At 35.6% G+C, this 10,758-nt stretch overlaps 1 protein-coding gene across 1 annotated transcript in view; it reads left to right on the plus strand.

The window, feature by feature from the left end:
* The window catches only part of HPGD (15-hydroxyprostaglandin dehydrogenase), a 29,950-nt gene extending 26,116 nt beyond the window's left edge, over positions 1-3,834 (plus strand). The window contains exons 6-7 of the mRNA XM_004696126.2: positions 1,064-1,227; positions 3,056-3,834. Coding sequence (XP_004696183.1) covers positions 1,064-1,227; positions 3,056-3,194 — 303 coding nt within the window. The 3' untranslated portion in view covers positions 3,195-3,834. The remainder of the gene's footprint in view (positions 1-1,063; positions 1,228-3,055) is intronic.
* The last annotated feature ends 6,924 nt before the right edge of the window (positions 3,835-10,758 follow it).

The raw sequence follows: 10,758 nt of genomic DNA on the forward strand, positions 1-10,758 counted from the left end.
TTGACTATTAAATAAAATTCTGATTTAATTTGCAAAGACAATTTAGGATTCCGATTTTTGTAAATACAGAAAGTAACTACAAAATCCAGTAAACCTTAAAAGCTAGGAATTTGTAAATAAAATTACAAGACTGGAAAATTATCATTTATTTTATAAACAGTTCAAATGAAATTAGTTATATTAAGAAACTTAAATTGTATTCCCAGTAGTATAGTGCTCAGGATTAATTGTTATACATTTTGTAACCAATCAAAATCTTAAAAATGTCCACCATCAGTATCTATAAGCAAATATCCTCAGTTGCATAACCCCAGACTTGAAAGAAAACTTGGGATATTAATTCTGATACTTACTTTTTTAGCTTCATATGACTACTCCATATTAATTGATATTGTGCTAAATAATAAGATAGCAAGAAGCTCAAACTAAAACACTGCCATCGAGTCCATGCTAACTCATAGTGACTCCATGTGGGTTTCTTAGACTACAACTGTTTACAGGAGTGGAAAGCCCAGTCTTTGATGGTTTTGAACTGGGGACCATATGGACTGCAGTCCAACACATAACCACTATGCCACCAGGGCTGCTAAAAACAAAATGAGAACAACTTAAACAATTGATGTGTTTCAGGAGTTGCCTAATAGTAATGAGTTTTCAAAATTTTCATTACCCAAAGACAAAAGTCCATAGGTTTCAGAAAGAGGGATGGAAAGAAATAGGAAACAAAGGGAGGGAGTGGAATTAGGGATGATACAATGAAGGAATTGCAGGAATGAGTTGAAACTAAATGTATTTGGATCGTTGAATGTCAAAGTGATGATCCTCTCTGTAAACCTTCACCTAATTCACACAAAAATAGTTGTGAAGCTTTTAGGAATTAATTTGGTATTTTAGGTATGGATAATTTTATTTCCACTTTCCAATTAACCCTAGCATTACTATTGCCATATAGTTGGAAGCCTGTGAATGTCAGAGATTTTTAAATCGCTTTAATAATCGCTTGTCCTATGCTGACCATCTTTGAAAGTGCTGAGAACTATAACCTTCGGCTTCCATTTGGCAGATGGCTGCTAATCTCATGAACAGCGGTGTGAGAATGAATGCCATTTGCCCTGGCTTTGTAAATACTCCCATCCTGGAATCCATTGAAAAAGAAGAAAACATGGGCCAGTATATTGAATACACTGATCATATCAAGGATATGATGAAATACTATGGAATTTTGGAGTAAGTAGAGTTATTTTCCTCCATGTGGTAGAATAAAGTGATAATCTAGACATAAGTAATAAGAAATGAAAACTGAGCTTTTAAATTTGAGATTTAGTGCTTTGGTTTAAAACTCTGAAAGGAAAAACACTTCTGGTATTCTAAACAGAATGTGCGTTTTTTTTAAATGTACTGCCTCGTGTCAATTCTTTTTTAGAAACAGTTTTATTGACATATAATTCCTATACCATACAATTCTATAGTTCAAAAATACTTTTAAAAGTTGTGCAATCATTACCACAATCAATTTTAGAGCATTTCTTGTGCTCCTTGCTGTTAGCTTCCCCATTTCCCGCAACCACCCTGTCCATGCCCCTGGGAAACAATTAATCAAGTTGCCGTGTCTATAGATTATCAATATTAGATTGCATATACAGAAAAACATACCAACAAAACATAAAGCAAAAACACCCAACATGACAAAATAAAATAGAAAAACCTCAATTGAAAAGAAAGCAAAAAACTGTAACAAATTTAAAATGGGTGAAAAGGAAGATCAAATGATAAGGTGTTACACTTTCACTTAACTACATGCATCTTCAGTAACACTCTTCACAAAGCTCTGTACCTGACAGCAAGCCTATCCACATTGCTTATATGTGGTTGGAGGGGGTTCTCTGAAGGTTTAACCCCCCTGGGTACCCTAGAAATGGATTTTGAATTTTCACTGTCATCCACAGCCTTTATAAACCAGGTGTTCGGAATTTAAATTCTGATACAATTCCCTCTTCTGAATTTGGGTTTTACTTTTTGCAATCCTTGTATCAAACAGGTTTTTGTCATGAGCTTCTTATGGTGTGGATTTAGCTGACACCTGTTAGAAGGTTGCTTGTAGTTGATTATGATGCATAGAAACCAGATATATGCTTTGTGAGATTGTAAATCTTTAAAGGAGCAGACAACCATATCATCTCCTTGAAGAGAGACTGGTGGGTTTGAACTGCTGCCCTTGCTCTTGGCAACCCAATGACTAACCGACAGCATCAACAGAGTGTCTTTGAATAGGTGTGGACCCGATGGATTTTGCTTGGAAATATAGACAATGCCTCATTAACTTTTTCAGCCATAATCAGATTAGAACAAACAAAAGGGACACCTTTGGAGGCAATGGTACATAGTCAATGTGAGTTGGAATCAACCCGGTGGCAGTCAATTTGTTTGCTTTGTTTTGGTTTTTGCTAAATAATGGATGATTACTAAGTTTTAACAAGCAATGGCGGTGGTACAATTAAGCATCTTGTTGCTAATCAAAAGATTGGTAGCTTGAACTACCCAGAAGTTCTGCAGGAAAAAGATCTAACCATCTAATCTTATAAGACCAAGACCAAGCTCACTGCCATTGAGTCAATCCCAACTCACAGAGACCTGAAAAAAACTAAGAGGCAGCTCAACTCTGCCACATGGTATCCTAAGTAGGAATCCACTCAAGGACTTTAAGCAGCAACAATCCATATTAGCGATAATTCATAATCTCTACTCCAACATTTCTATCCAGTAAATTTAAGATCGAACAACAAGATAAAAATCATCATTTTCCCACCTAAATAATGATTAAATATCATTTCTGCCATATGGCAGATTAGGTATGGTATCTACCACTAATAGTATCACATATTTCGTTAATGCACAACTGAATAAAAATCAGAGGTATCAATAGATTGATGGTATATGATTCTCTATTTTCTATTACATGTCAATGGTAGTTGATTCTTCACAAAACCAAATGAAATAAAAATATGCTTGCCTCATTCCTTAAGCTTCAGAAAACCATTATTTTCTTTATTTTTAGCCCATCAATCATTGCTAATGGGTTAATAACCCTCATCGAAGATGATGCTTTCCATGGTGCCATTATGAAGATCACAGTGTCTAAAGGAATTCATTTTCAAGACTATGATACAACTCCATTTCATGGAAAAGCTCAGTGAACATCTTTTATATACTGTATCACATATATATCTGAAAACAAACAAATAACTTATATTCAGGTCAGATTTTATTTGAATATAGGTCTTTAAGTGAAATATCATCATTTGAAGCTTTTCTTTAAGATGAGAACTAGAAAAATGACCTTCATGAACTTATTAGCATGTTAATATTAAGCATAGAGGCAAAAATATGATTTATCAAAAATACAATGTGGAATAAAGCTAGGCTGTGATCTATAAACTCTGAAGAACATTCAAGTAATATTCTGACTTTCAGAAAATGTATTTAAATCTGTGATCCATAAATATTATTTTCAGACATCATTTTGAAATAGCTACTTGAACTGCTCTTTAAATCAAATCTGATGTAAAAAGATTCGTTTTGTCTCTATGTTTGTGCTTTAGAAGGAAGCTACCTAACATGGCAAATGTTTAGAAGGAATCATTTTTACCATTATGCCATCTATTAGCTGAACACCTCTATCCTTGAAATGTGCTGTGATATTTGGTCCACTTGTAAACTAATGAATAAATTACAATGTGAATATTTTCCAAATGAAAAATATGATGTATAGAAAAATTACCCCAAGTAACTGGCTGAGAATGCTATTTCACAGTTCAGTATCCCACCAAACAAAAGAATTATAAAACTTTGACACCGAAATCTCAGGAATGAAACATTTAGCAATAAAGGACAAAATATACTTAGTCCTCCTAAAATGTTATATTAAAATGTACTAATAACAAAATATACAATTGTAATTATTTTTAAATTTCTTCATTGTATAAAGTTGCCTTTTTCAATAAAACTTTTTTCTAATTTCTGTAAATTGCTTAGTGTTCTATGTCTAGTTGTTGACAATAAACTGATTTGTATAGCCACAAGTGGTTTTGCTTACTTGTTTTTAATTTTCATTTTGGTTTTTTTTTTTGGTGGTTGCTATTTTTGTTTGTTTGTTTTGTGACTGCTCAAAGTCTTTAGTAACACAGAGTAAAAACTATCTGTGATGTTTTTTTTCCACTGTCAAATATTTTAAGAAAAATAAATAAATAACCCACTACACTACATAGATTAGTTGCAAAGAAGAGGAATGTGCTCAAGATAAGATTGACACAGTGGCTGCAACAGTGGTCTCAAGCATGTGAACGACTGTGAGGATGGTGAAGAACCGGGTATTGCTTCATTCTATTGGACTTAAGGCTGATGTGGGTGATGATGAATCAATTCTTTTTTGATATGTTTTTGGATTAAATTGGCCAGCATTTTGTTGAGAATTTTTGTACATATATTCATGAGGAACATTAGCCTGTAGCTTTCTGTCACTGTGGGGTCTTTGCCTCATTTCAGTGGGGCTATGTTCACCTCGTAGAATGACTGGGGAAGTTTGCTGTCATTTCTACCTTCTGGAATGGGTTGCATAGACAGTGTCCAGTCTTCACTGAATACTTGTTAGAATCCCCCTGTGAAGCCACCCTAGTGCTGGGCTTTTCTTGGTTGGATCTTTCTTGCTGACTTTATTATTTTGCTTTGGGTCAAGTTTTCTACATCGATCTGTCTTAATTTAGGTAGATGGTGTAATTCTTGGCATTTGTCCATTCTGCTAGGTTACCAAACTTGGAATATAGTCTGTTACAGTTACATATTTTTATTCCTTTTATTTCATTTGGATCCATTGTGATATCTCCCTTTTCATCTCTAATTCTAGATATTTGCCTCTTTCTTTTCCTATGTTACTTTTGCTAACAGTTTCTCAATTTTGGTAGTCTTTTCAAAGAACCAACTTCTTGACTTGATTTTTTTCATTCTTTTTATGGTTTCCAGTTTGTTTTTTTCTCCTTGAATCATTATGGTTTCTTTTCTTCTGTTAATGGAGGGTTTATACTGTTGCCCTTGTTTTAGTTGTTGGATTGCTGTATTAAGGTTAATTTGGGGGTTTCTCCTTTTATTCCCATGTGTATTGATTGCTATAAATTGCCCTCTGATAGCTGCTTTTGCTGTATTTCATAGATTTTGGTATGCTGTGTTATCACTCTCATTTGTTACATGGAATAGCTTAATCTCTTCCCTTAGTTGATCTACTAGCCAGTCATTTTAAGTACTATGTCATTCAGTTGCCCATGTATGTCTTTACATTCCTGTTGTTTTCATTATTGATTTTCAATTTTATAGTGTTATGATTTGAGAACATGAATTGTAGGATCTCAGTGTTTTTTGAAATTGTTGAAGCTTGCTTTGTGGCCTAACATGGGATCTCTTGTAACCTATGAACCCTTTACACTAGAAGAGAAGTACATTGTACTATTGCTAGGTGGGGCATTCTGTATTTGTCTAGGAGGTCAAACTGGATAATTGTTTTATTTAGCTCTTCTGTTTCCCTATTGAATGTTCTCCTGTTGATATATCTTTCCTTGAGAGTGGTGTGCTGATGTCTCCTGTGATTATTGTCAAGCTGTACATTTCCCTTTTCAACTCTGTGAGCAGCTGATTGATGCTTTTGAGGTCTTTTATTGGGTGCACATATATTTATTGTTATATATTCTTGGTGTGTTGTTCCTTTGATCGTTATGTAGTGTCCATTCTTGTCTCCACTTACATTTTTTTGCCTTGAAATATATTTTATCAGAGATAAATATTGTTATTCCTGCCATTTTATGGCTGCCATTGGCTGGGTAGATTTTTCACCATCCTTTAATTTTTATTCTATTTTTATCTTTCAGTTAAAAGTGTGTCTCTTGTAGGCAGCATATAGATGGGTCTTGTTTTCTAATCCAGTAAGCTATTCTCTGTCTTTTGTTTAGCTCATTTAATCTATTGACATTCAGGCTTATTATTGCTATATGAGGATATGTTGCTGTCATTTTGCTACATTTGTGGTTGGCTTACTTTCTCTTTTGGTGTGGTTTGATTGGTGTCTGTTTCTGTTATTTTGACTGCTGTTTGAATGGTACTGGTTTCTGGGTATTGCTGTATGCTGCTCTCATTTTTGTTGCTGTTATAGAGTTTCTGCCCATAGTGATAGTGTTATTATGTTTTAATGTTAGTCTTTTTATTTATTTTTTATTTGATAAATTCCTCTGGTTTTTCTCCTTTTCTGTGAATATCCCTCATAGTTGAAGGAAAGTTTTGATGGGTATAGGATTCTTAGTTGGCAGAGTTTTGTTCCGTCGAATTTTATATTTGTCACTCCACTGTCTTCTTGCTTGCATAGAAGGTGAGCTTGTCCTCATTGGGTTTCCTTTGTAAGTGACTGTTCTTTTTACTCTATCTGCTCTCATTTTCCTTGAAGTTGGAGAATTTTACTTTAACGTGTCATGCTGGGTTTCATTTGGTGGCTATTCTATTTCAGGTCTCTCAGCTTCTTGACTAATTAGTTTTCTCCTCTGTGGCGTTCAGGAAATTTTCTTCCATGATTTCTTGTAAAATGTTCTCTGAAGATTTTGTTGGTTTCTTCTTGGTATGAGATCTCAAAGAGATATGTTTTTTTTTTCTCTTGATAGTGTCTCACATCATTCTCAGGCTTTCTTCATATTCCTTTGCTTTTCAGTTGATTTCTTTCCCTCATCTGTTATAGAGTGATTATCTTCAAGCTCACTCGTTTGATTTTCTTTTAATTCTATTCTATTCCTCAAGTTGTATTATGTTGCCTAATTCATTTATCACATTGTTTGTAATCTGGGGTTCCTTTTCATTTAAGGATATTATTTTCAACTTCCTTCCATTGTTCTCATGACTATTCCCTGCACCTCTGAAAGAGACCTAGACATAATCCTTCTGAGCTCTGTTTCTGGTAGTCCCAGGGCCTCTTTTGTCAGAGCACTTCCTTGGATTTGAGTGATTTGGGGTTGTTTGTTTGGATTTTTGTTTACATTTTGTTTTTTAGTTTAATGTGGTTGACGGCTGTTTGTTCAGCATCGTGGTACAGCTATTAGTGGTATGTTGGCTGCTGGGTCATGTAGGGGTAGTTGGATTATGCCCCATAGGGTTTGGAAGAAGATATAGCCTGGCTTTATCTTCCAAGGACACCTTCACCTTTTAGTCAGCAACCAAGTATGTTAGTCATTTGCACCACTCATGGATTATTGTCAGTATATAATTAAATGAAAATTTTACAGAATTTTCTAAATTTAACATTGAATTATGAAAATATTTTCCCCAGTTTTCAAGCTTCCACAGATGCATTCATTTACTCAACAAATAATTATTGTGCATTTATTTTGTGACTAAATGTAATTATTCATGTTTAAATCCATTGTCTTGTGGCTGAAAATGTCATATGTATCACAATGGTCTGGTAAGGTACAGGACCAAGAGAGTTTTGTTCCCCTGTGCATAGATTTCCACAAGTCAAGGGCTGACACAATGGCAGCCAACAACAGCAACAACACAGATATTAGTGGAGGTAAGCAACAATTCGGGTTCATTCAGCATAACAACACTCAAGTCTCAAGGAACATGATATAGAAAGGTAACTAAGAGGATTTGAAATAGCTGAAAAACTCAACATGGGAAGATGAAGCAATGTAAAGATAGACAACTTTAAGAAGGTATAACCACCTATAGAAATGATGGGACTCCAGGTACTACCAGCACCACGGAACCAGGCTAGAGGTTGCAAGCAAAATTGAGACTCAAAAGTAGGAGCTAGTCGGTAGAGGAAACAGCCACTTATAGAAATGCTATCCTAAGAGGACAAGGAGAAACTCTTGTGGAGCCGTCAACTCCTGACTGCCCTGCTAGTGATTTCCAGTTGGCAAGGGGGCCAGGAAAATGTTGTTTGCAAGCACAGTCAGCTATAAAGTGGGGCTGACGAAGTGGGGGGAAGGGCACGGACTAGAGAATAAGCAGAGAAATGACAAGTATGGTACGCACTGGGGATTTTCCCTGCTGCGATCATAGATTTGTTTGCCACTGTCACCCCAGAAGGTCAATTTAAGTCACGAGTAAAGATAGCGCTTAACCTCCATACGAATGTAAGAGTCTGTAGTTTCAGGGACTTGGTCCCTTCAGAGAGAACATTTTGAACATGAACATATTCGTTTCAGGACAGGCATCGTGGGTTGAACATGCATTCCCAGGAAGTAAAGGTCAAGATGTAAACACTTTATTGTAGGAAGATTTGCGTACAGCCAGCAGCTGGCGCTAGTGACAACAACAGAACGTTATGTATCTAAGTTTCCCAAAGCAAAATCAATCATTAACCCCTTGTCTTTCTTTTGTTTTCTATCAAAAGAGATAACAAGGTGCTTTATATTTTTTATTTAGTGCTGCACAGCTATAACCTATTCTTTCTCAATATAATTCCTTTTCTTTCTCTCTTAACAAAGTGAAAGATTTTACATTTTCTTTGCCACCCTACAATAGCTAACCACCCTGTGTTTTAACCACCCGTATTCTTCTGGTTTATAAATATCAATCTAGGCTTTTAAACATACAGATACATAGATTTATTACTCATTTTTACCACTAGCCTACAAGATTATTTGTCTCAGATTATGACTTACTATATGTGTTATGTCATGTAATAAAATAACCATTAGGTTTTAAGATTATTATAGATTCATAGCACCTAATTAAAAAATGGCCAATACTTATGACTATATATCAGAGAGCTTCATAAAAATTTGAGGGAAATCCTACTTTTAATTCCATTTTTCCACCCAGAAACCGTTGAAATGTTGGGTTGAAGATATTAAGTTCTAAACTGAAGGAGAATAAGTATGGTAAAAAGTTTCCATTTTTTTGGTGCCGTAAGTAATCACTTGCTAATTATTAATCAAACACTGACCTAAATTTAAGTAATTTTGCATTTAATTTTCCCAGTGTCATACACAAATACACACATACTCATGCTGGAAACCAAACCCACAATCATCAAGTTGATTTCCAACTATATGCATAAAATGCCTACATCTTCTTCATACATCATGTATTAATAAACATCAATTATTAAATTGGTTAATTAAATATTTGCATTGGCATCTAATGCCATTCCAAGATCTCTAGATTCTAGAAGATACACTGTCCTTTCCATTAAGGCATAAGTGGCTTCTCGTGAGTTGGTAAATTATGAATTTAAAAGAGAATTTATCTAATACACTATACACAACACATGCCTAATGTTGAGCCAGACAAGGAAACCTGCTTTAAAATGTCTTATTTCAGAAAAGGGAAAAATTATGTACACCTAGAAATTACTGGTGGGTTGTAATGATACACATTTCCACAAGCATTATGAGGTCCATAGCCCTCCTGATGTAGTATAGTGGGTTATTACACTTGGGCTACTAATAGCAAGCTGGCAATTCAGGAACAGCCGCCATTCCTTGAGGAAAAGAGGAGGCGTTCTGCTCCTGTAAAGGTGTGTAGCCTCAGAAACTGCAGCGACAGTTTCATCCAATAGGGTCGCTGTGAGTTGTAATAGATTTGATGGCCATGAGTTGGTTTGGCTTTGAGGGCCTGGCAGTGAAGAATTTCCTTAACTGCCCCTGAAATTCAGATGGGGACTACCAGTTCTCAGTGGCCTCTGACTCTTCCCTCAGGAAGGTTCATCTTTGTCTAGTACCCTTTATTTTTGCTTCATACAAAGTCCTCTAAGAACTGCCCAATATAATTTTCGTATATTCTATCCTGTTCATTCAAGTTTCAGAACCCAGCATTCTCTTGAATACTTCAGTGGCTTATACATTTGAGCTCCATCATTTATTTAAGTGCAGTAGAAGAGTCCTTGCCTTTCATGTGGGAAACGAAAAGTGCGATTTTCGGCCACTTCAACTCCCTGGTAGTCATCACCTGTGTGACTATGATGCTAAGCAGCTTTTGTCAGAGCTTGCAGAGTAAAAGAAACTGGAAAGAAAAGTCTGGCAATTCGCTTCTGAAGCTCAGTCAGTGAAAACTCTGTGGCTCACAAGGATCCTGCCCACATCTAATCACGTGGGTGGCTCGGGGCCAGCCAGTGTTTCTCTACCTGTGCAGGAGTCATGAGTTGAGGCAAATCCCTTGTCAGCTAACAAACACAACAAAGCTTTCTTTGGTGATACAATTCCTTTTAAAGCTTAGTGCACTTTTGATCTATTTGCTTCTAATATCTTTGGCTTGGAAAACATTCCAATGCAGTTACTAGACATGATTAATAGTTATAAATCTCCAGTCTGTGATAGTTCTTTGAGTATCCCTCCCTGATCTCTTCATTCAATTTAATGGCAACAATGTTTGGAAGCCATCAATACCTACTTAATGAATTCTTGCTTCACAAACCATTTCGGGGGCTTACACCTTCCGAGTTGAAGTCTAAAAGCAGCTGCCTTTAGGGACCCAGAAGACTCCAAATTCCTGGATTCTCTTTTCTCCTTTTTTATTATTATTGTTTTAATTGCAAAGTAGTTCCAACCTGAACTCATCTCTCTTGGTTCTATAACTTAGGAAATGAACTCAGAAAACAACGATACATGACACTTCCAACATTTTCACCTAGAAATCAGCATTGGTAGGAATGAAATGCAAAGTATTTACCAAAGGTATTTCCCATGCTTAACATGGCCTTCCACTTTTTTATTCTAATCACCC

This window comes from Echinops telfairi, unplaced genomic scaffold (assembly GCF_000313985.2).
Source record: "Echinops telfairi isolate 266 unplaced genomic scaffold, ASM31398v2 ScPeMD7_9;HRSCAF=40, whole genome shotgun sequence".
NCBI lineage: Eukaryota > Metazoa > Chordata > Mammalia > Afrosoricida > Tenrecidae > Echinops > Echinops telfairi.